The sequence below is a fragment of the Quercus robur genome, chromosome 7, assembly GCF_932294415.1.
Source record: "Quercus robur chromosome 7, dhQueRobu3.1, whole genome shotgun sequence".
NCBI lineage: Eukaryota > Viridiplantae > Streptophyta > Magnoliopsida > Fagales > Fagaceae > Quercus > Quercus robur.
This window is the reverse complement of record NC_065540.1, coordinates 25,272,244-25,297,640: the sequence shown is the minus strand read 5'-3', so window position 1 is coordinate 25,297,640 and position 25,397 is coordinate 25,272,244. Positions and strand designations below refer to the sequence as shown.

At 34.0% G+C, this 25,397-nt stretch overlaps 2 protein-coding genes across 2 annotated transcripts; one reads left to right on the top strand and one right to left on the bottom strand.

Moving 5' to 3' along the window:
• The first annotated feature begins 206 nt into the window (after positions 1-206).
• On the top strand, positions 207-5,481 carry LOC126692907 (delta(12)-fatty-acid desaturase FAD2). The gene is made up of 2 exons (XM_050388711.1): positions 207-370; positions 4,087-5,481. The coding sequence occupies exon 2, from the start codon at positions 4,098-4,100 to the stop codon at positions 5,247-5,249; it is 1,152 nt and encodes a 383-aa protein (XP_050244668.1). The 5' UTR covers positions 207-370; positions 4,087-4,097; the 3' UTR covers positions 5,250-5,481.
• Positions 5,482-6,916: 1,435 nt separating this feature from the next.
• On the bottom strand, positions 6,917-9,992 carry LOC126692905 (protein POLYCHOME-like). The gene is made up of 3 exons (XM_050388710.1): positions 9,872-9,992; positions 9,386-9,777; positions 6,917-7,832 (listed from the first exon to the last, which is right to left on the bottom strand). The coding sequence occupies exons 2-3, from the start codon at positions 9,752-9,754 to the stop codon at positions 7,446-7,448; spliced, it is 756 nt and encodes a 251-aa protein (XP_050244667.1). The 5' UTR covers positions 9,755-9,777; positions 9,872-9,992; the 3' UTR covers positions 6,917-7,445.
• Between the last annotated feature and the right edge of the window lie 15,405 nt (positions 9,993-25,397).

Below are 25,397 nucleotides of genomic sequence, written 5' to 3'. Positions count from 1 at the left end.
CTGACGGCGGATATTGAGCGAAATCAGAATCAGTTAAAAGCAGCCGTAGGCGACGCGTTAAAAAAAATTTGGTCAAGATGACAACCAATCAAACCCGGTACTGCTTGCCACGTAAGCAGAATATGCTTAGAAATCGAAAAGAGAGAGGGAGAGGGGAGCTTCCAACTTTTTTTACATGTTGGAATTTTAGTGGTCCCCACTGGAAGAGAGAGAGAGAGAGGGAAAGGTAAGCTTAAATATCGGACTTTGGGAAACGAGAGCGGTGAGGCTGCTCTATTGTTTCCACTTTCTAGTCTCCATTTTAGAGAGAGAGAAAGAGCTGAGTTGGAGAGATTTTTATAGAGAAGAGCTTCTCTCTCTATTCTCTCAGGTAATCATTCCTTTCTGCTTTCTTTTTCTTTTCTTTTTTTCTTTTTTTTTTTTTTAAAAAATACTATAATCAATTTCTCAGCTTTCGTTTTGGTTTTGGTTTGTGAAAGATCGATTTTTGTAATCACATTTTTCGTCTTGCTGTTGAATGGATTTGTGTAGATCTAGGAGTACATGTTTTGTTTTTGTTCCTAAAATCGGTTGAGATCTTTGCCTTCATGAATGCATGCATTAACAAAATTTAAAAGATTTTGAATTTTTACATATATTATTCGATGCTGTGAAGTTTTATAGATTGGATCTAAAGTATCTTGTCGTATCTTCTGTACTTTGTATGACCATACATGTTCTGTTCACGTGAATCACGTGATCTCCACTCCAGCCAAGAGCCAACGCCACACACTTTCATGTCTGTCTGTTATAGTATTTATTTTACTTTTAATGTTTATTTTGTTTCGTTTTGTCTTTTTTTTAAGCTTTGGATCCTCTGGCAACTGCAAAATCTCACTGTTTTTAGTCTATCTATGATTAATTAAGTAATGGGAATTTATGGTTTTTAATTATTTAAAAATGAATAATAACTTTCATTCGCTTTTTGAATTATTTTCCAATTCCTCCATGTTTGTACCTTTTTATTGGGTAATAAAGTGACTTTCCTTTCGTTTGCCAAATGAAGTTTATCAAGAAAAATAATGCGTTTGATCTATCCCTTATTGCACCTGACAAATGTTTGAAAATTTTCTTTGAAAGTTAGTATTAGTTAATTTGACCAGCTTACCTTTGGCGCGATTTTACAAATTTTTGTGAAGGAGCAAGAAGTCTTTGTCAGATTTAAATATCTAGAAGAAAGTTTTGCCCATCTATATATTTAGATTAGGATCTCAAATTTTTAAAAAACGTATTATAGATTAGGATCTCAAAGTTATCCACTTTTGAAAATATTTTCTCTATTTTCAAGAAATTTTTTTCTTAAAATAGAAATTATTGTGTGTCAGCACACATAAGTAAAATCCTTATAGATAATTTGGAGAAAATCCGTCTATTATAAAGTTGGGAGCCGTGAGAAAGTTTGTAGAAATTTTATTAAAATAGTGGAAAGGTTGGCCGATTACCGCTTTATAAATTGGGATTTAACTTTTGTGAGGAATATTCCGAAATAGGATTCTTTGTGTGCAGGCCCTGAAGAGACCATCTACACTAGTGTAATTGACTGTTTCTGGTAATTTCAAATCTGGTAAAGAGTGAAATATGTAAAAAAATAAAACTTGTTTAAAGTAACAAACAAAATAGAACAGTGTTGGTCAGAAACTCAGAATTGTTGGTTGGTTCAGTTTCAGGCTCATTTAAGAGCTCTGCACGTTTATGTACCGTGTTGTTTGGAAGATTATAAAAAGTTAGCTGTAACCCAAGAAAAAGTAGACAAAAGAAGTAAATGTGGAGAATTTAGGTGTTGCAGCCATGGCTGGTCCCTATTTATTTTTTTAATTTAAATGAGACCCATGTGGGGAAATTTTAACCAGCAACATTTTCCTTTATTAATTTTTCAAAAAGAGTGATGGCTACCCTATTCTCTATAATTAAATATAATTTTCTTGATCTTTCCAATTAACCGGCGCTCTTGAATATCAATATTTCAGGGCTTGCCTTTGGTGTTTGGTATGTGTATGTGTATGTGACTGTGATTCCATTGCTGGTAGGCCCAGCATGGTCAAGTTTGACGCCTCTAAATTCTAAACTCTGTTTTTGCCAAATCTTATTGTTGAATACTGTAGTTCTGTTGTCTTGGTCAATTTGAACCTTGTCACACCAACTTAGAATTAGTACTCGTTAGAATAATTATCAAACGAGGACTTGTTCTATACCCAAATCCAGAAGTCCAAATAGTTTGCTAGGCTTTGCCTTAATTTTTTGACCCAATAGATTCTTGAGCGAGTCTATTATTTGCGCATGCATGTTGTACTAATCAAAATTGAAGGTGTCACTCTACGAGGGTCTTGATGTTTTGGTGTATGTTTTAATTGAGTAAGAGGCTGCCTAATTAGAGGTAGGACATGGGTTTTTTCTTATTTTTCGGCTCTCTTTCAAAACTTCTTAAATTCTATTGGTTCACTAGAATTTTTTGTCAACAGATCAAAAAGCTGGTTTTTTATTTATTTATTTAAATTATCTATAACTTACGGTTCTCATACTATTTTTTTTGTCCTATAAAGAATAAACAATTTGCAAATGGATATCTTGGTAAACTTCGTAGTTGTTGCTTTAAGATGACATATATGGCGTGCACAAAAATAACGATACCTTCTCCGTGTGGTACCGGCATGGACTAATGATAGAGACAACATTGTCATATTCCTTGACTGGTGTGAATCGCTTGTTTTAGTGGCAAAGTGATCCCTATGGAAATTTCAGTGCCCCATATTTTGGTTTTGGAGATTGGACCCCATAAATAATTTACCTTTCTCTTTGTGGTAGTGGCATCAACTCTCCAGTATTATTGTTTCTACTTTTCATTGTGCCTTTCTTTTCCATGAAAAAAGTCCATAAAGTACTTCATTACTTTTTCGTACTATCACCATCTTTTACTGCAGGTGAAGGAGGCCTTCTATTTGTTTTTCCTTTCCCTTTTTCTTTACAGGAGGAGGAAAAAAAAGATATTATTAGTTCTATATTTTTGGCCATACCAACCAAGATTAGCACCAAAAAAAAAAAAAAAAAACTGACTCTGTAGTCTGAACTCGATCATTTTAAAACTTCAGTTTCAACTTTCTATCGTGTCTGGCCAGACCTTGCTGCTAGAATTTTGTAATAGTTTTGGCTGTGGAGTGCTTGTAAGTTGTATGAATATATGAATGTCAATGCACTTGCATTATTTATCCATTTTTAAATTTAATACATTACACGCATAACATGAAAGGAACTGGAACATGTCAATGAGAAGATCAGTTATAGAAACTCAAATTTCTCACTCTGGAATTGCACTTGAAAATGTTGGCCTGTCTCCCTTTTTCAATCATTTTAACTTTTTTGTTCCTTATTATTCACTTTGAAGCTTCCATTATGCTATGCCATCCTAGCTTCTAGGAACCCAATGTATACTGAAGTCAGTTGGGTACTTATCTTTTTACATTGCCGACATCCTGGATCCCATTGATCCATTAGTCATTTGTATTAATGGCCCTATTGTTGGTGAACTGAATCGCTTTGCTAGTTTGCTTCCTTGTAACCATCATCTAAACTGTGCCAATATATTGATAGCTAAATTCTCTCTTAATAAAATTGTCTTCTAATTATTATTAGAGTATCATAATATTAGTCTATTCAAAGGGGCCGTTAGTTCAACTGTATTATTACCATAGGAGCACTTGATTACTAGGGATATTGAGGTGCTACGTCTTGCTATAATAGGAATCCAACTGCTTGTGGAAGTTGAGTAGGTTTTAGACGGGACATGGACATGTATTTTATTCAATTGGTACTTTAGGAAGCAAGTTGCCCTGATGTTATCTTTTCTGTGAGTTGAGCTGGTTTTTTTTACCATAAAAGCATTGCGGAAGCTATTTTAAATAACTAAATTTTGTATTGAGATCACTGTGCTATAGAATTTCTCATTGAACTTAGAGATATAGCTTATTGGAAGCTGGTTTACTTTCTTGATTTGTCTTAGAAATACTATCTAAAATAATCACAAGATACTCACTTTTTCTCTCCTTTTCACAGGTTGAAGAACAATGGGTGCAGGTGGCCGAATGTCAGTGCCCCCCACTCACAAGAAATCCGAAGCTGAAAGTCTTAAGCGAGTTCCACACTCAAAACCCCCATTTACCCTTGGCCAGATCAAGAAAGCCATCCCTCCTCATTGTTTCCAGCGTTCTGTTCTCCGCTCTTTCTCCTATGTTGTTTATGACCTTGCTATAGCCTTTGTCTTCTATTACATTGCTACCAATTATTTCCATCACCTTCCTAAACCTCTCTCTTCCCTGGCTTGGCTAATTTATGGGTTTGTCCAAGGTTGTGTCCTAACTGGTGTTTGGGTCATAGCCCATGAGTGTGGCCACCATGCGTTTAGTGACTACCAATGGCTCGATGACACCGTGGGTCTAATCCTCCACTCCTGTCTTCTTGTCCCTTACTTCTCCTGGAAGTATAGCCATGGCCGCCACCATTCTAATACAGGTTCCATTGAGAGGGATGAAGTCTTTGTCCCCAAGCAAAAATCCAGTATCCCATGGTACTCCAAATACCTTAACAATCCACCAGGCCGACTCATCACACTTTTCATCACGCTCACTCTAGGCTGGCCTCTTTACCTTGCATTCAACGTTTCGGGCAGGCCCTATGATCGGTTTGCAAGCCACTATGACCCTTATGGTCCCATCTACTCAGATCGTCAACGGCTCCAAATATTCATTTCTGATGCTGGTATTATTGCTGTCTTTTATGGGCTTTACCGGCTTGCCATGGCAAAAGGACTTGCTTGGGTCTTATGTACCTATGGAGGACCACTGTTGGTTGTAAATGGATTTTTGGTGTTGATCACATTTTTGCAGCACACTCACCCTTCATTACCTCATTATGATTCTTCTGAGTGGGACTGGTTGAGGGGAGCTTTGGCCACTGTTGATCGAGATTATGGAATTTTGAACAAGGTTTTCCATAACATCACAGATACTCATGTGGCACACCATTTGTTCTCAACAATGCCACATTATCATGCAATGGAAGCTACAAAGGCAATTAAGCCAATTTTGGGAGAGTATTATCAATTCGATGGGACACCAGTTTACAAGGCAACATGGAGGGAGGCAAAGGAGTGTGTTTATGTTGAACCTGATGAAGCTGGCCAGAGCAAGGGTGTCTTCTGGTACAACAATAAGCTGTGATGATCTCAACTGGCAAAATGTTGGTTGGGAAGGTCTCAGATTCTGGTTAATTTAGGTTGTTCGCTTGCCTTGAATTGGACCTCTAGTATTAGTTGTGCTTTTCAATAATTATGTTGAACCCCTATCATGGCAGAATCGAACACAATCTTATTTAATGACTGAATGTTTGTTTTGTCTGAATGGTTTGCTTGTTTATTGAATAATGAGCAGAGAGGCAGTACATTTACACTAATTTGGAACATCTTGAAACCTGATTTGAGTTATGAATTATGGTTTTTCGGCCGCTAATGTAACGTTGACAGTTATTTGTAGATTGAATTCTCACTCCACTCTTGAACAGATCCTGTTAAGATATATTAAAATGTGAAAGCTTGCATAATAGGTTGTGGCAGCAAAAAAAAAAAAGCAACATGTGTTCAAGGTTCATGTGCAATACAGTCTAATAATAACAATGTCTCAAACAATCTCATCAAGCAAAATTACCCTAAACTTACCTTTCACTCTAATGATAATGTCTTAAACAGTCTCATCAAGTGTGTTTGTGATTTACTTTGTAAATGTCAAACGAGGCCCTTTGCTGCATAAACCTACTGAGATTGATCATTTCACGAGTATCCTCAAATAGTCAGATGTCATAATCAGATTTAACATGTAAAGCATTCTCTCAATTTCTGCAATTTAAATAGTACCAAACGTAAACTTTCGATTATTCAAGTATTGCCTATGATAGATGTAGTGCTTTCACCTTGTATCACGAGAGTTGAATAAAGATTTAAGACATTCAATTTAACCAATAAAAGAAATGATAAAATAGCTAATTAAGTTGTCAAACAACATTTTAACTACTATCATCTACTATATTTTTAGACTCATAATTGTTGCTTCCTTCTGAATAAGGATTTCTTTAGAACAATTATAGAGGGAACCTAATCATATGTATTTTTTAAGTTTTCATTGAGTAATATATAGTAGCTACTGGTAATGTAATAATAGGTTCATACATCACATTATTATTGCCATAAACCTGAAAGTTATTGCTATACAAAATATTTAATAAGCCTTGACTTCTATTGTCAAGGTTTCCTTCGCCTTTTTAAACCATACTTTACAATTTCATCTGATCTCACGTAAAGCATGCTCATCTTTTCTTTTTTTGAGAAAGGCATGCTCATCTTTTAATTGTTTATGGTCGAGACTGGAGAGTAATGACTTTTTAAATGGTAAATCCAAAAATTGATCTATTAAGAGTTGGTTGAAAAACGTATGTACTTCGTTCATCAAAATGTTAACATATTATAAATGTATGCTTTATAAGCATTGACTTATATTGTCAAGGTTTCATTCACCTTTCCAAACCATACTAAATTACTAACCAATTTCATCTGATCCCGTGTAAAGCATGCTCATCTTTTAATTGTTTATGGTAGAGACTAGAGAGTAATGACTTTTTAAGTGGTAAATCCAAAAATTGATCCATTAAGAGCTGGTTGAAAGACCTAGTGTACTTTCGTTCATTAAAATGTTAACATATTATAAATGCCTGTTTTCATTTAAAGTTGCTGTGATAAGAGTTGAAGTTATAGGTTGAAGTAAAAAAGGACCATCAAATCTAATACTCCCTGGATATGAATTTGTAACTCTGAACATTTAGCAAACAACAAAACCTGTTAAATCTGGACTTTCTGCAAAAAGCCTAAAAAACAGAATTGATTATGGAACAAAAATCACTTTGGGGAACCCTGCTTCCCATCATACTCAAAAGGTAATGGTACATCAACACAGGCCTTCTAAAATAACGTGACAAGAACTGAGATATGGCAATTCTACACCTAACCATCAAAGAATGATGGTAACAAGACACTAACATGCCTATTGGTCCTACACCAAGACTTTCAGCAGAGAACTGAAGCAAAACTGCCTACCAATCCTATGCTAAGACCTTCAGCAAGATGTCAAATGCAAAAAAGTAGAGAAGATATGAGGATATATGTACTAAATCTACTTGAGGAGTCCTAATATCATCAGATGATGATTTGAGTAGTCCTATTATCATCAGATGATGATCAGTCTCATAGCACAGGTTTCTTGTCCCTTCTGTCTTTCAAATACAAGTGCTCCTGTTCTCTCTGTTTTGGCTGCTTCAAGGTGGGAGGAAAAAAAGAAATCATACTTTAATTGCTGGGAAGTTGAAATGAATCAACGCATTGACATCAAGGTACGAATTCTCTTTTCTCTCTCTGCCTTCTTAGCACTTGGGGTTCTCTTTAGCTTCTGCAGTTCCTCCATCACCACTTTCTCAACAGTGTCAATCGAGTTCAAGAGTTTCTTCTGAGGTGTGAGAAACTCTGATTCTCCAGCATTCTGATTAGTGATTCCGAGCAGAATCTTTGGCACTTTACCAACAGCAGGTGTACAAGGCTTGACACCAACAGCTAGATTTGGAGAGATCATAGAGACATCGTGCTTGAGTTGAGCACCAGACTGTGTCACAGAAGGGTCAAGAACCCTTTGGCCCTCAGGTATAGGACTCTCAATTTGTAGGCCTTCGGCATCTCCCAGTAGAGCTCTTCTCCTTTCAATTGCCTAACACAAGCAAAATGCAACCCACTTCCAATCAGCATAAATGCAATCCATTTTGAACCTCAAGAATCATCATAATATAACAATCTAGATTATGTAAACTAAAATTTTGAACATCCCAACAAAATAAAGGCACAAACAGCCTTTCAATGTATTTCAGATCTATAACAATCATAGAGCATTACAGATATTAAATCTCACCCTCTCCAGTGCAACTACATCAACAAGTTGGTTTGTCCTTGTGGACAAACAGGAGAATTCCTAGTCTTTGCTACACGCAACAATCAACACTTCGCTCAACAATACACATACAGCCAGGACAGCATTCAATTTTATCTTGGTCACTCCGTTAGAAGCTTAAGATACCCTACAAATGTTGTCTTCATTTGAAGAATGCCCTCCCAGTTAAGCAACAACTGAGTCAGAGGAATACAAATTGAACAGCCTTTGTGTTTCTGTGCAAAAGAAACAGCATCCACGGACCATCTATTATTACAATGTGACTGTAGAACAGTTTGGCTTGTAGCCTCACTTACAATAAATAAGAGTAGACCACATACCTTATCCATCTTTAAAGGACTGGATTTGGCATTGGATTGCAAAGACACAATCCTTGCCTATGGAATATAAAATCCCGTTAGCACATTTGATCAGCACCCTATGATCAATATGGAGCAAACAGAAAAAAAATATGTTTGACCAAATACAACCCAATCCATTTTCAGTTTTGCACAATGCATCCTACCAGCTTAGTTCCATTTTGATAGCATGGAAGTATTTGCAACAAGATATCATAACAAGTACTGCAGCTAAGTTAACCAAGACTAACCAAGGAAGAGGTATCCCATTTCTAAATGGTTGTTTCAGTTGGCTTGCTGGCAACATAACTATAGCTGTTATTCTAATCATCAAGATGGCTCTGCAACAAATTTAATTGAGGTGTTCTCATAATGGTGAAGAGCAAAGAAGTATGCTTATTGGGAAAGAAAAAACCTTAGCCCTAGTGGAGCAATGCAATGTTCTATAGGAATCAGCTTTTGCTACTAGAAAGACTTCTCAACCACTTCACTTTTATCTTGTTGTTCCCCCAATTATCACTAGGATGCAAGTGGCAGTGACTTTAGATTTAGAAGTCTAAAAGCTTGAATTTCCATGATCGCTTGAATTAGGCTTCCAGATAAAAATTTGAAAAAAAATAGCAAGACCCATGTCAATTAAGCTTCAAAAAACCAAATGTTTGTTTATGAGAAACATCTACACAGTCAAAAGAACACTACCAATCAAGATTAAAAGCATTAAACATATGAATGTCAAATACGGAAACATCGCATTTTAAAGAACATAGTATGAAATAAAGATTTGTGAATACATATTAAGAAGGGTATTGTGTTATTAAAGCACCAAATTCAATTGAACTTAAACTCCTATTCCTCAAATTCCTGGCACCAAAACAAGAAAGCAAAATTAAAGAAAGGCACGGCACAGAAAATGAGAAAATTCCCTTCAGTGCAACAAATCAAGATATATCAATACAAGCAGAGAGAATCAAAAATTACCCTCACAACCGCAGTGATATCCTGAAGAGGGGTTCGTGGGTACCAAGAAGGTAACACACTGCCCGTGGTTCTGCCCCGGCCCGAACTCCGTTGCACAGTTCTCGGATTATTCTCCTGACCCGTAGCCGGAGTTCCGTACAGATTCCGGCCACGCACATTTCTTGGAGTTCCAAAGCCTCCCCTTCCTCCTCCAATGAATCGTCCACGTGTTGCCGGTGTCGCCACTTGCCTGACCGGGGCCGGGGATCCGAACAAGTTCCGACCCACTTCTGGATCGTCAATAAGAATTCCGGTACTGGGAGCTCTGCGGCGAGCGAAAATGGCAGCGTAGTCGACAGGCCTCACCAATCTATCTCTCGATTCAGGCATCGTTGATATAATAATGCTTTGAACTGAAAGAAAGAAAGAAACACACACAGAAAAAGAAGTTAGAAGAATCATCAGATCAAAAAGAGTCTGAGTTTCAAGGAAATGAGAGGCTCTTACCTGGGGTTGGGTTGGGTTTTTAGGTTTTTAGGTTTGTTCTTGAATTTTTAGGCAAATGAAAAAGAGCAAGAAGCTCTACGAGAGAGAGAGTCGAAATTGGCAATTTTTTCAAATGAAATAATGGGCGGTATTATAGGGGGAAAAAAACAACACACGAAATTTACTTTTATTTTTTAATTATTTTAATTAATTTCGTAATTTGGGAGCTTTCAATTTTCAAATTTGTGGAATTAGCGGGATTATTCAAGCAGCAGCTAACTGGGCTAAGACTAAGAGAAGGCAAGCGTGTCTCTGGAGTCTGGACTGGGAGTTTGGGCCAATTTTGGGTCCATTTGCTTTTGGGCTCGACCTCATTTTCCCATTTTCTCTTGAACCCAAGGGAATGGGATACATATTCTATAGACTATTGTCCATTTAACATAACAATTTCTCTTAAAAAAGGAAAACAAAAACGCTTAGAGCTTTCACTTGTTTCGAAAGTCACTTTAAAAAAAAATAATAATAGCAAGGTGAAACTACGTTATTATTAGTTCATGAAATTTATCTTGTGAGTGCAATTGCTCTCATTAAGAACCTCATGATCTGTAAGAAAATTACTTAACCATTTTGTGACCTGTTAACAAAAACCCAGTATTTAAAACCCAGTATTTAAAACCCAGTATTTGATGGGTCCAAGTCCATCCATATCAGAATCAAGCCAAAAAAATCACTCTTCAATTCTTCATTGCCTTTTAGAGTTCAAATCGTGGTCAACTACTACAATTACTACTAATACAATTTTGCTCAATTTGGTGCAAATTTTGAAAAAATTGATTATAGTTGGGGGTTAATGGAAAAATGGACATAATATCACAATTGCAAGTGAGTACAATTGAAGCAATTAACTTCAATACCTTTTGTACTTTATAAGCCTTCAACTTTGAACAATTCCACCTTTGAATAACATTGAGGTTTGGCATTCCAAAGGAGTAGCGGGCTACCTATGGAGGGGAAGAACCTGTGGAACCTTTTATGAATTCGTGAGGACCCAAAAAATCCTAGAGGTAGCACTGACTGGGGACTCTCTCTCTCTCTCTCTCATATTAAGGGTAGCATTCTTTTGTTTGAATTGGTAATTCCCGTTTGTTAATTGGTTGCAAGATTGTTGAGTGATTTTTTGACGAGTCATGGGATTTTTAATGAGATAAGTTGATGACATGTCACCTAAAATTTGTCACGTCATTTTTCCGTTAGTCACGTAAGCACTAAGACTGACACTATTAACAAAAAGACCAATTGTGTTCACTTTTTAAACTTGAGAGACTAATAACACTCACTTAAAACTTGAGGGACCAATAATATAGTTTCAACTAATAATAATAATCATCCACTTATGCAAGATAGCTTGCATATCACTCTATATTTTATAATACATCCAATAAAAATTGTCTATATAACGAGGCAAATTATCGACTTGACAACACTAGTTAACCCACATTAGGGACCCAACGAGGCAACAACTCCCCAAGCTAGTGATCCATGACCACTTATATCTAATAACGAGAGAGAGAGAGCAAAAATGTAATTTATCAAAGAGAAACTAACATGTTGAGTGCTTAGGTTGTGTTTGGTTTAGTCCATCACTCAAAATTAATTCTTATAATGAAAAGTCTAAACTCATATCTCATATCACTCCTCTATTTCTACCTTAACTCACTCTACAATTCATTTGGGTAAAAATTTCGTTCAGATTTCATCACAAAAACTCACTCTACAATTCATGTGGAGCCCACAAGTTAAATTGGGTCAAACTTCTAATAAAGTTTCTAATATCTTATTTTCCTTACGTACAAAGTTTAGTTATAAAATTAATTAACTTTAGGCTACAACCTTACTAAATATCTTTTTATTAGATGTGAATTTTGACAAATCCACCATTGAATTATATCTTCTTCTTATATCCTCTATACTTGCAAAATTTCTAGAAAATTAAAGATCAATAGTTATGTCATCAATAAATTGTTTAAATTGTAAGTTTTTATAATTTAAAATTATGTATAAAATATAAGCTTATAGATCATATAGCAAACAATATCAGATTGATACAAAATTTGACACGTGTATTAAGAGTATAAAGAATATGTAATTCAACAGTTAAATTTTCAAAATACGTGATAATATTTATTTTATTGAGTAAGGTTGTAACCTAAGACTACAACCAATTTTGTAGCTAAAAGAGAGATGGCATTTTGTTAATTTATGGAAAACATGCATGGACTCCTTTATAAAAGGTGGGCTGAAAGTGGACCAAGGAAGAAAGTTAAGCATTAAAACAGATTGTGCTAGAGCTCGGAAGGCTGACGGGCCCAAGGTGCTAAAAGGAACTTAAAGGCTAAATTGACCCAACCAGGACTGGGCTAGAGGCCAAGGTTCGAATTTGGGCTCCATTAGGCGTGGGCTCGAGACTACTGGGCTAGAACCATTGGGCTTAGGAGTTGAGCGCAAGCCTGGACTGGGCCTTTGGGTCAAGTTTGACCCAGCCCAAATCTATTAAAACTCGTTTCTAACCCTAGCCTTAAATCTCAAAGTACTCTAGAGCCTTCTCCTCCTTTCTGCTTTGTTACTCTCTCCCCATGCTCTCTCTCTCTCTCTCTCTCTGAACTCCTCCACTGGACCTTCGTGGCCTGAGCTTCCTAAGCTCATCATCTCAAATCAGTGCCGCCACCATAGGTGGCGAATTTCTTCTGAAAAAACCCTCATCTAATTTTCTCTAATCTCTGAAGCTCTCCCAAAGCTCCTCTTGACCTCTGAAACTCTCATGGCCGAGCCTCTCAAGCTCCATCGCCATTCATCATCCACCCCCACACGATGGTTCACCCTTCCATCTTAAGCTCCCTGAACCTCGAAAACTCTTAGCCAAAACTCATCTACGAGCTTTATCTCTCTCAAACTCAAGTACACTCTCTCCGACCTACGAACTAGGGTAGCCCTAGACAGTGCGTTATGTGGAGGCTAAAAGCCTTACGGATCAACCATGATATACAACAGTGATGGCGCATGGAGTTACAGAGAGTGGGCTAAAAATCCTTTCTTTTTCTATATCCCCTCTGTTCCCCACTGACCATCTTCCGAACCCTGGTGAATTAGTTTCTTTCATGAGGTCAATACTGGAACTAGTCCTAATCTCCGTACACGATTTAGTTAAGTCAGACTTTTTCCCCTTCTTTCTTTTCTTTCTCTCTCTTCTAAGCAGGAATAAATCTTAAATCCATTTAAGGAGCGAGTAAGCCCTGGTTCTTTTCTCCGATGGTTAAGCATTTTATTTCTTATATGCAATATTTCCTTGTTGATTCTCTTTTTTTCTAATAGACTAACTCATATCCTTAAAATCTATTTTTTTTTCTATAAGTTAGTCTAATAGATTAGCATTCCGCATTCCATTTGGAAAGCCTTTTCGCTTATGAGACTAACTCCAATGAATGACACCAACAAGAAAGCTAAGTTTGCCGTCCTAGCCTTTCTAACCATTGGTTCCAGGATGACAACCAAAGACTAAAGCCCGATCTGAGCAAGATCGTCGAAACGTCTACGCGTGGGGCCATTGCTGACACCCCTTGCATTCCAAAAATAACAATTTTTTTTTCGTTTATACTCAAAGCTCCATTATATCTAACTCGTACTCATTCTCCTCAAATTGTATTTGACAATCTTGAGAGATTTTTTTAAAGGTTCAAATTCTTCATATCTATTGTAACTTGTAAGTAATGGGCGGTATTATAGGGGGAAAAAACAACACACGAAATTTACTTTTATTTTTTAATTATTTTAATTAATTTCGTAATTTGGGAGCTTTCAATTTTCAAATTTGTGGAATTAGCGGGATTATTTAAGCAGCAGCTAACTGGGCTAAGACTAAGAGAAGGCAAGCGTGTCTCCGGAGTCTGGACTGGGAGTTTGGGCCAATTTTGGGTCCATTTGCTTTTGGGCTCGACCTCATTTTCCCATTTTGTCTTGAACCCAAGGGAATGGGATACATATTCTATAGACTATTGTCCATTTAACATAACAATTTCTCTTAAAAAGGAAAACAAAAACGCCTAGAGCTTTCACTTGTTTCGAAAGTCACTTTTAAAAATATAATAATAGCAAGGTGAAACTATATTATTATTAGTTCATGAAATTTATCTAATTTATCTTGTGAATGCAATTGCTTTCATTAAAAACCTCATGACCCGTAAGAAAATTACTCAACCATTTTGTGACCTGTTAACAAACAAGTATTCACAAATCAAACTCAAGAATGTTACCCTAAATTTGGAGAGAGAGAGAGAGAGAGAGAGAGAGAGAGAGAGAGAGAGAGAGAGAGAGAGAGAGAGAGAGAGAGAGAGAGAGAGAGAGAGAGAGAGAGAGAGAGAGAGAATCCCTTTATAAAACCTATAATTTGATGGGTCCAAGTCCATCCATATCAGAATCAAGCCAAAAAAATCACTCTTCAATTCTTCATTGTCTTTTAGAGTTGAAATCGTGGTCAACTACTACAATTACTACTAGTACAATTTTGCTCAATTTGGTGCAAATTTTGAAATAATTGATTATAGTTGGGGGTTAATGGAAAAATGGACATAATATTACAATTGCAATTGAGTACAATTGAAGCAATTAACTTCAATACCTTTTGTACTTTATAAGCCTTCACCTTTGAATAACTTTGAGGTCTGGCATTCCAAAGGAGTAGTGGGCAACCTATTGAGGGGAAGAACCTGTGGAACCTTTTATGAATTCGTGAGGGCCCAAAATATCCTGGAGATAGCACTGATTGGGGACTTCGTGTGTGTGTGTGTGTGTGTGTGTCTCTCTCTCTCTCTCTCTCTCACTCTCATATTAAGGGTAGCATTCTTTTGTTTGATTTGGTAATTCCCGTTTGTTAACTGATTGCAAGATGGTTGAGTGATTTTTTGACGAGTCATGGGATTTTTAATGAGAGAAATTGATGACATGTCACCTAAAATTTGTCATGTCATTTTTCCGTTAGCCACATAGGCACTAAGACTGACACCGTTAACAAAAGGACCAATTGTGTTCACTTTTTAAACTTGAGAGACTAATAACACTCACTTAAAACTTGAGGGACCAATAGTATAGTTTTAGCTAATAATAATAATCATCCACTTATGCAAGATAGATTGCATATCACTCTATATTTTATAATACATCGAATAAAAATTGTCTAAAATAATTGTATATATAACGAGGCAAATTATCGAGATGTAATAACACTAGTTAACCCACATTAGTGACCCAACGAGGCAACAACTCCCCAAGATAGATGACCACTTATATCTAATAACGAGAGAGAGAGAGAGAGAGAGAGAGAGAGAGAGTAACATGTTGAATGCTTAGGTTGTGTTTGGTTTAGTCCATCACTCAAACTCAATTCTTATATTGAAAAGTCTAAACTCATATCTCATATCACTCCTCTATTTCTACCTTAACTCACTCTACAATTCATTTGGGTAAAAATTCCATTTAGATTTCATCACAAAAACCATTTTTGGTGATTAGGGTTTTGTTGTTGCTTGAGAGACTAAAACATTGTATTGCTGCACTTTGTATTTTTCCTCGATAATAGTGAAATCCCTACAACTCCGTGGACGTAGACAAATTGCTGAACCACGTAAATAATGTCTTGTGTGTGTGACTGTTTTTTTTTTTTTTTTTTTTTTTTTTTGTCTCTCTCACGGCTTGGGAATTTTGGGTTAATTCCCTACAAATAATGATTCTCATTTTTCCACCACTTTACTTAATTCAGGTTTTCTTCTTTATAGGCTACGTTTTTCAGATAGGTGACCTTTAAGTTGGTCCCCTTTACTTTGTTGGTTTCTATAATGTTTTAACATGAAACTAAGGCTATTTATTCTAAACATTCCCTTTTTATCATTCTATTACTACCATTTACTTGAGTCATTGAATGACTCATTGATCGATTTTTTTGTTTAAAGTTGAGAACTTCAACCTGGTCCCAATTATGATCTCTTATGGCATTGACATTCATCCTATGTTTTCCTTATGGAAAAAAGAAAATAGGGATAGGACATTGCTTACAAAATCAAGTCTTTGCCTTGTGGGTTTTTCACTCTAAATTGAATAGCTTAAAGTGTGAATACTTTTCTTCTTATTGTTCTTTGTTGTGCTTATGGTGTCAATCATTATTATGTATTTCTTCGGCACATCTATTGGAAGCATTTAATCTAGGGTCATTTGTTTATTTGTAATAGCAAATTTGAAATAAGACTCGTAACTTTTGGCTGTTCATATGCTTCCCTCAATTTTATATTTAGAAGTGGTTTGTTGAAGCTTGAGCCTCATTTCAACCTTTTACTTGCGATAATTTTCCATTTTATACCTGTTGTTTATGAAATAATGTGTGTGATCTTGGGCTTTTGATTGGTACCAAAAAAAAAAATGAGGAAACTATGATTTGAAATCATATCAAAAACTAATTGGTGTCTTAGTTTGATGATAGTGATGATAAAGAACTATAATCAAGAGTGGACGTTATAGGTTAAAACTCTCTCAAAAAAATCATATCATATCATATTATATTATCTAATCATATCATATCATATTATATTATATATATATATATATATATAACCGAAGCCTTTGCTGGCACCACAATTTTCCACGTCAGCACAATATTTAAAAAATAAAAATAAAAACATTATAACTCCTCAAAACTCTAGCAACCTTACCCCTCTCTCAAGTTAAGAAATATAAAGCCACTGTTTCTACAAACTCTCTCTCTCCAAACGTGGGAAGCCCTAAACACACGGTATAGCATTCAAGATCTACAACGCACGGTATAGATTTTAGCTTATAAAGTTCAGCTTTTGTAAGATTAGTTTTGTTTATATATTAATTAATGCATAGTACTTTGTTCACCATTGAATACTCATATAATCAATTTCAAATTCAGTGTTCAAGAATTAAACCAAAATTCTAACTGCGCTATCATAAAATATTATTATTAGTATGAATTTTATGGAGTTGCGGTGTTCAGGAATTAAATCAAAATTCTTTTAAATTATCTATAATATTTTGTCCTCTGAAAATTTTCTCTCTTTGATTTTAGTATATTGTGTTTCTTAAGCTATAGAGAGATTTTCTTTGGTTTCTGCAAACTCTCTCTCTCTCCAAATGTAGGAAGCCCTAAACGCACGGTATAGCATTCAAGATCTACAACTCACGGTATAGATTTTAGCTTATAAAGTTCAGCTTTTGTAAGGTTAGTTTGTTTATATATTTTGATAGAGAAACATGTTCAATGTGGTACGGCTTAATAATCCCATTAATAGCCAATAGTTAATACCATTTGCAAATTCAATTCATGGAGTTGCAATTTTCATTAAATTGTTCTATGGCTTGAAGCACTTGCATTTTAACAAATTGGACGTGTCTTTAAAGCCCTTTTATTTCTTTGGGGAAAAAAAAAAAAAAAAAAAAAGGAGAGGATATGTTAAAACTTGGCATCATCAACTTATAAGAGAGGATATGTTCTTAGATGGTAGGAATAGGACAAAATGGTTATACGTTTGTTACGCCTGACTGCCAAAAATTGCTCATAAAGATGTATGCACATGATCTACTTCCCTTTGCTTTTAGTGAAAGATTAAATGCACGCCAATGTTGAGATCAACCACTCTAAAAAAATAGTCTGTGCAATCATAAAATATTATTATCAGTATGAATTTTATGAAGTTACAGTGTTCAGGAATTAAACCAAAATTCTTTTAAATTATCTATAATATTTTGTCCTCCAAAAATTTTCTTCTTTATTTGAAATTTTATGGGATGTAAAGAGATCTTTGATTTCGTGAAATAATTTATACTCTCTCCTTCTTTGATTTGATTTACTTACTATCTTTGACACTTGCCATCAGCAATTACTCAGGGCCACTCTTATGAACTAAATCAACTTATTCTCCAGTCACCATCATTGATAAATGAGAAATCAAATCAAGGTTATAGTTTTTCTATTTGGTTGCTAGGGTTTTTGTTCATGAAATTGCTATTTTCTATTTAAAAATTGCACCTGTAGATCAATATTTATATTTCTTAACTTGGCATTTTGCACCTATGGCTAAAATTTGTGTGAATCTTTGGAAGTTCAAAAATCTTTTCTCCATTCACCATGGTTTTTCATTGAGTAATTTCTTTCTCTCTTACTCCTCTTGACGAGTTTTGTTTTTTACTAAAAGAAAGCTTTTTTGCTTTGAAGGTCATGCAGCATTTGTCTCATTTTATTTGTCCTCACCACAAGGAAAACATCTAGGTAAGGCAAATAATCTATTTTAAAGTTTGAATGGAAATTACCAAGTACAAGAGGTAAATCTTTAAGGGATGAGCTTAATTGTTTCTTATTTTCAATAATAAATAATTTTATTGCGATACCGGATTTGAGAAATCCAATATGTTCATATCTCTATAGAATAGAGAATAGTAGAAGCCAATTTTATTACAATTACTTAAATTGAGTTGACCAATTCCGTACAATTACAAAGTATAGCATGAAAGATAATGGAATTAATTGTTGTAATTTTTATTTTCTTTCCATATTTTGAATTTCCTCTATATTATTATTACAACTGAGCAAAGATTGAGAAAGTAACATTACTACTCTAATTTGAAGTTTAATGTGTCCTTCTCAAGTCATGGTCTTTATTTATATATTTGCAGTTTATGTTTCTAACCGTTGATGAGAAATTGAGGCTCAGTTGCACAATATGTGTAAATTCTTCAGAAGGCTACTTTAAATAGTAAGTCAATGTGTCTCTTACATTTGAGTATTAGTTAGAATTGTTTTCAAATGATTGTACCAATAAAGGTGAATGTGTATAAATTTTGTTTAATTATCCCGTGCAGCGCATGGGTTAGCGACTAATATTATATATAATAAAAGTTGGGCTTAAACGCCGTGATTATGCCACATGTCTTCACCAAATTGCATAAATTTTTAGATTTTTAAAAAACTAAAAAAGAATAGTATACTACCAAGACTCTAATTCATTTTTATCATTAAATAGTTTATTTCTTTAAAAAAATAAATAAATAAAAACTGCTTCACAGCTGCTTCATGTAAGATTGTAGGCATAGATTAATATTAGATTAATCAAAAAAATATTATATAGTAAGCGTAAAATAAAAACTGCTTCATGTAAGATTGTAGGTAAATTAATATTAGATTAATCAGGACTCTAATTCATTCATATCTCAAGGAGTTTTAGAGTATTTGATTTTTACTTGGACTCTTTTTTTTGGTGGAGTATGTATGTATATACACCGTTAGTTGGTGTAGTTTTTCATTCTCCAACTTATTGTACAATTTTTTATTATTTAGGCTTCCATTTTTCTACCTACAATCATGTGGGTATGTATTTTTTACTCTAATTTTTTACTATAATCAATTAAATACGTTTTATGTATTTGTTGCCTTTTGTTTAAGCTAATTTCCTTATGTTTTCTTTTTATGAGGGGGTAATTTCCTTATGTTTGATCTAATTCATATGTTAATGGTTTGATCCAATTTAATTATTTTGTTGTCCAATATATATGTAAGTTGTCATAGTAAATTCCAATCATAGACTATTAAATTTACATACAATTTTGCAATCTATATGGTACTTTTTTTTTTAACTCTATTTAATTTTCTTCTTGATTTTTTTTTTTTTGTTAAGGTTTGTCAAAAAAGATTTCAAGCATCCTAAGAAAGGTTTGTAATCTAGATGTAGAACTTTGCAATTTTTTTTAATTAGAACAAAAGTTTTATTCCTTGAATAGTTCTATCTTTAAAAAGTGTCCAATTTTATGTTACTTTGTCTAAAGATTTTGATCATTAATATTATTGTTAACAATACTGCAAATCACTTATATTATAGATTCATTAGATATAAAATTCATATGCGAATAGTTTGATACATGTAACTACAAATGATATTATAGCACAACTTGTATGTTAGAAGATAATTTTGTTTTAAGGTGCTATCATTTTATATTTGATGGTTGTTATACCAATGTAATTTATTCCTTTCATTATAATAACAAGTGTGTAACTCCATGCATATGCACCATTACATTTAAAAACAATCACAATTATATATATATATATATATATATATATAATTTAGAACCAAAATAGATCTAGACTCTTTTGTTTTTGCATTTAATAATTTACTTGCCACAAAAATTAAAAAATTAGATGGAACACATGCACAAAATTGAACTCCAATTAAAATTCAATTTAAAATCTAATTGAATTTAGACTCTTTAATTTTTGCACCTAATAATTCACTTGAAACACAAATCTAAAAATTAGGTGAGACACGTGGCGTAAAATTAGACTTCAGTTTAGAATTGAACTGGATTTTCTCTTAATTTTGGCTATTAATATATATATATATATATATATGTGTGTGTGTGTGTGTGTGTGTGTGTGTGTGAGACATATAAACTTGAATTGTTTTTAGTTATACAAAAAAAAAGTCTCGTAAATATAAAATCATTTAAAAATTATATTTTTTATAGTTTACTTATATTGGACTCCTCGTTTTTTACACTAAATTAACTCATTTGACACAAAAATTTAAAAATTTAGATTAGATGAGACACATGGCACAAAATTAAACTCTAATTAAAATCTAATTTTTACATTGAATTAACTCAGCATAAAAATTTAAAAACTTAGATTAGATGGGACACATGGCATAAAATTAGACTCTAATTTAATTTCAATTTGAAATCTAGTTGAATTTTCTCTCAACTTTACCTATTAAACGAGTAACAAATACTACCCCTCAAAAAAAAAAAAAAAAAAAAAGAGTAACAAATACTAGAAAACATGAAGTAAAATACTACAACCAATTTTTGCTAAATAAAATCCTATTAAATATCTTAGAAAACAAACTTATTTACTTTATAGATTGACAAGTTAATTGATGAATGTTTTCTTAGAATAACCAGTATTTATCACTATGTAGTTTGCACAATACATTAGGACCTATGATTTGCAAAATTACATTGATGAAAATAAAGATTTAGGTACAAGTACAACATGCTGTGATAGATGGACAATGTCATCAGTTACACACTTGTGTGCACAAGTGAGTAACAAGTTTTTCCCCATTATAAATAGATGGAACACGACATTGATGCAATTCACCTTATTGTCTCACTTTAAGTTTTTAATTTTGCAAATTACTAAAACGGTCTCATTTTAAATATTAGGGAAGTAAAAAAAATAAAGTATTACAATGAACCCATTACATAATATTTTTTTTTCCAGAATTATAAAATCGAATTGAGTGAAAACTACCCATAAGGGTTGCAAAAACGCGGTTGAGTTATACTCGTTTAATGTTGTTGCACATGTATTAGAGTTTTTAGAAGCTAATTATGAAAGCCTCCTTGAGAGTTTTTTTTTTTTTTTTTTTTTTAGGCATTTCTTGATGTAATTTTTTTTTTGGGTCAAAAGGGAAAAGATATTAGATTAACTAGCCATAAAAGGTGAAGTAGTGGCAGTAAACCTTAAAGAGTACAAACCGTGAGCATCAGAGTTTGCAATTACATTAAGATCAAAGGTAGGGGGAACATCTAAAATGACAAATTTAGTAGTTAAGGAACAAGCTCCTTTGGCAAGGCTATCTGCTCCTCTGTACGCCTTCCTAAACACGTGTCTAATCTTGGTTTGCTGAAACTGATCGAGGAGGTACCTGCAATCATTCAAGAGCGTAATATATGAACTGATCGTGCATTTAATATTTTAGTTTTTTTTGGTAGTGTTGGGTATGTGAGAGAGAGGGGTAGTGAGTGAAGAAATAATACAAAGTTGTAAAAGAATGAATATTTTATTGAATAGATCCATAGAATAGGTAGACTAATGTGGGTGTTTTGTAAAAATGGGTGTGTAAAATAAAAATAAAAAATAAAAAAAAGTAGTTTTTTTGTGCAAAATAAATGAAAAGTTTGCATGAGCTGATGCGGTTGCTCTTAGAGGTCTTTTTTGATGTAAATTTGTTTATAGAGAGTTGTGCTTGTTAGGGGAAGACAAAGTTCTGTATCTAATATATATTTAGCCTCGTAGTTGGTCTAAGATACTAATTCAATTGGCTTTATTTGTGTTGGGTGCTTTATAAATTTAGACAAAGTTCGCGCCAAATGCTCATCGAAGACTCCTTCGATGCCTACTTCTCCAGGTTCTTTTTGCCTTTTCCCATTCAATTTCTCGAAGTACTTTTATTACTTCTTAAAACAAATTTGCTTTTAAAGAGTTTTTAACTAATTGCTACTTAAATAGTACCTAAATTGTTTAATTGTGCGCTTTCGTTAATTAAATCATTGTGTCATAGGTTATGGTAAAGTATAAATTGTGTGTAAAGTTTCAAAATTTGAGATTTTTTTGGAACTCTTCCTAGTTTAAGCTTTTGAAGAATCGATAATTTAAGATGGTATCAAAGTAAGAGGTATTAGGTTCATTCCCTTGTGTCCACCTCACCTCCCATTTAAATTTTCACGTGTTGGGCCCCACTCAATGGCAACTCAGGTGGCTCACACGTGAAGTGAGAGTGTTAGATTAAATGTTTAAGTTTTTGGGAAAATTGGTAATTTAACAGCGATATTGATTTATTTAGTTTCGGTTTGGATAATAAAATGCTTTGGTTTGTAATTTGTATGAGTTTCTTTCAGCCCCTTGATATGATCAAAGAGAACTGCTGAGATCATATAGGGATCTCGCGAAACTGAGTTGATTACTGATTCTGATTAGAGAGAAATCGACTTATATTTGTTCCAAGTTAGTTTGCTTTTGCCAGTTTTTCTTACTCATTTTTGGGGGAGGGGGTTGAATTTGGTTAATTTGATATTGCATTATGGTTGCTAAGTGTGTTGGTGGAGTGTAGGGTCTTTCGAAGCATGAGGGGAAAGCAAAGTTTGGTCTAGCTTTTCGACAATGGCAGGTGGATGCTGCAAATTTCAACATAGATGGTCATTATCCGGTTAGAGACTTAGCCCCAATAATCCTTCACAAGATAAGGTAGCAAGATTTGGCAATTTCCTCTCGGGAACTTCATCCTCCAAAAAACTGCCACTTCTGTCATAAATTGGTGATCTGTCTGCCAGCACCAAAAAAAAAAAAAAAAGAAACTTTAATCTTGGAACTTGTGCAAGAAACTTCCGTATGGCATATAGTTCGTAGGTTGAACTGAGGCTACCAAAGAATTTCACTAATGATAGTTGATCAAAAGTTATAACTTCTTGATCATATGCCCCGTAGAGTAGTTACATACAAGAAATATATATATTTAGCATTTTCACCCTTTAAAAAAAAATAGAACAAATTGAAATTTAATTAAAGATTCAAACTCACGAATGTCATATCCAAATTTAATGCTAATAAGTTGACACCAACGAGAGGTTTTAAGAAACCGGATATCCTATCAACATATTCTTCCATCTTCACATTGTGCTTTGTCTCAATTTGAATAGAGAGGAAAGGGGAAATTGATTTTCTGTGGGTTTTCTAGTTAGTTCTACTACAAATTTGTAATAGGAGAGAAAAAGGGAAATGAATTTTTTGTGGGTTTACTAGTCAAATCTACTATGACTTTTGCAATTCCTATACTTAGGAGAGAAAATGGGAAATTGATTTTCTGTGGGTTTTCTAGTTAGTTCTACTATGAATTTGTAATAGGAGAGAAAAGGGGAAATTAATTTTTTGTGGGTTTACTAGTCAAATCTACTATGACTTTGTAATTCCTATACTTAGGAGAGAAAAGCAGAAATTGATTTTCTGTGGGTTTTCTAGTTAGTTCTACTATAAATTTGTAATAGGAGAGAAAAAGGGAAATTAATTTTTTGTGGGTTTACTAGTCAAATCTACTATGACTTTTGTAATTCCTATACTTAGGAGAGAAAAGGGAAAATTGATTTTCTGTGGATTCTCTAGTTAGTTCTACTATAAATTTGTAATAAGAAAGAAAAAGGGAAATTAATTTTTTGTGGGTTTACTAGTCAAATCTACTATGACTTCTGTAATTCCTATACTTAGGAGAGAAAATGAGAAATTGATTTTCTGTGTGTTTTCTAGTTAGTTCTACTATAAATTTGTAATAGGAGAGAAAAAGGGAAATTAATTTTTTGTGGGTTTACTAGTCAAATCTACTTTCACTTCTGTAATTCCTATACTTAAAGGGCTGTTCTAAGCAATTCTATAAATGATTTGGTTGAAATGAATAATGGATAAGATGTTTCAAACCCCAAATAGGTGTTCAAATTTCATTAAGTTGGATCAAATCTACTATCTTGTGTATATAAATTTAAAAAAAAAAAGTTTTTTTATGAATTTTTTGGTATTTAAACTTTAAAGTGGCAAAAAACTTTTAGAATTTGTTTTTTTTTTCCTTAAAAAATAACATACTATAACTTCATTGTCAACCTCATGGCATTTTGCTCTATGACGCAACAAAGAAGTAGTGCCATTAGACCCGGCAACAAAAGAATTTTGACATTTTTTACACTTTGCTCTCTTTTTCCCATCAGAACCTTTAGGTAATATTTCAAAATCCGACCATACAGAAGAAGTCCTACATCTCATTCTTTTTGAAGCACTTGAAACAGTATCACCATACTCATCATTTTCTTCATTCATTGAATCCATATCTAAAATGTAAAGGAAAACAAAACCAACAACAACCAAAAAAAACTAAGCATGCAGCCAAATTATAGGTTAAAACAGAAAATGCCAAACAACATGTCAGTTAAACTTTGGGAGCATGTATAACTTTTAGAGAAAGCAATCGAAACCAGATCCTTATATGATTAAGCATGCAGCCAAATTTAAATTAAAAACTAAATCATTTAGTCTTACATAGGAGAAATCAATCCTCTTTGCATCAGTTAAAAGACTAAACTACCAGCAAATTGGTGCAGATTATATAAAATACTAACTTAAGCGAGGAGCATTGAACAAAATGCAGAGAACATCTACATAATATACTTTTACATAGCATAATAAAGCACAACAACAACAACAAGCTACAATAGCAGCAACATTAACATTAACAACAACAAGGAGGAAAGGATCAAGTCTTACTTCACCGAGAACCTAGTACGCCTTAACCTTTAAGAATAGGCAAGCTACTCAAAAACTCATCGAGACCCTCGAAAAATCTAATCCCTTCAATGTTATCCTCCACTCCATGCCCCGCCCCATTCCCTTCACTAACCCCAGCTGCAGCCAGCTCCTCCACCTCATTACTAAACTCCACATTCAAATCCAACTTTCCCAACTCTGTGGCCCCCGCCCTCCTCCTCGTACCACTACCCACTATGGCTATCTTCTTCCCTTTACTCGACTCCCCCTTCGACACATGTACTAAATATATCCTTAATGATGTGTAGCATTACTACCCTAATGAGTTAAAAGCTCTTCAAACAAGTTAGAAAACTTCAATTTAATTATTATATCATGGGGTTGGTGCTCACATTGGCATTGCAA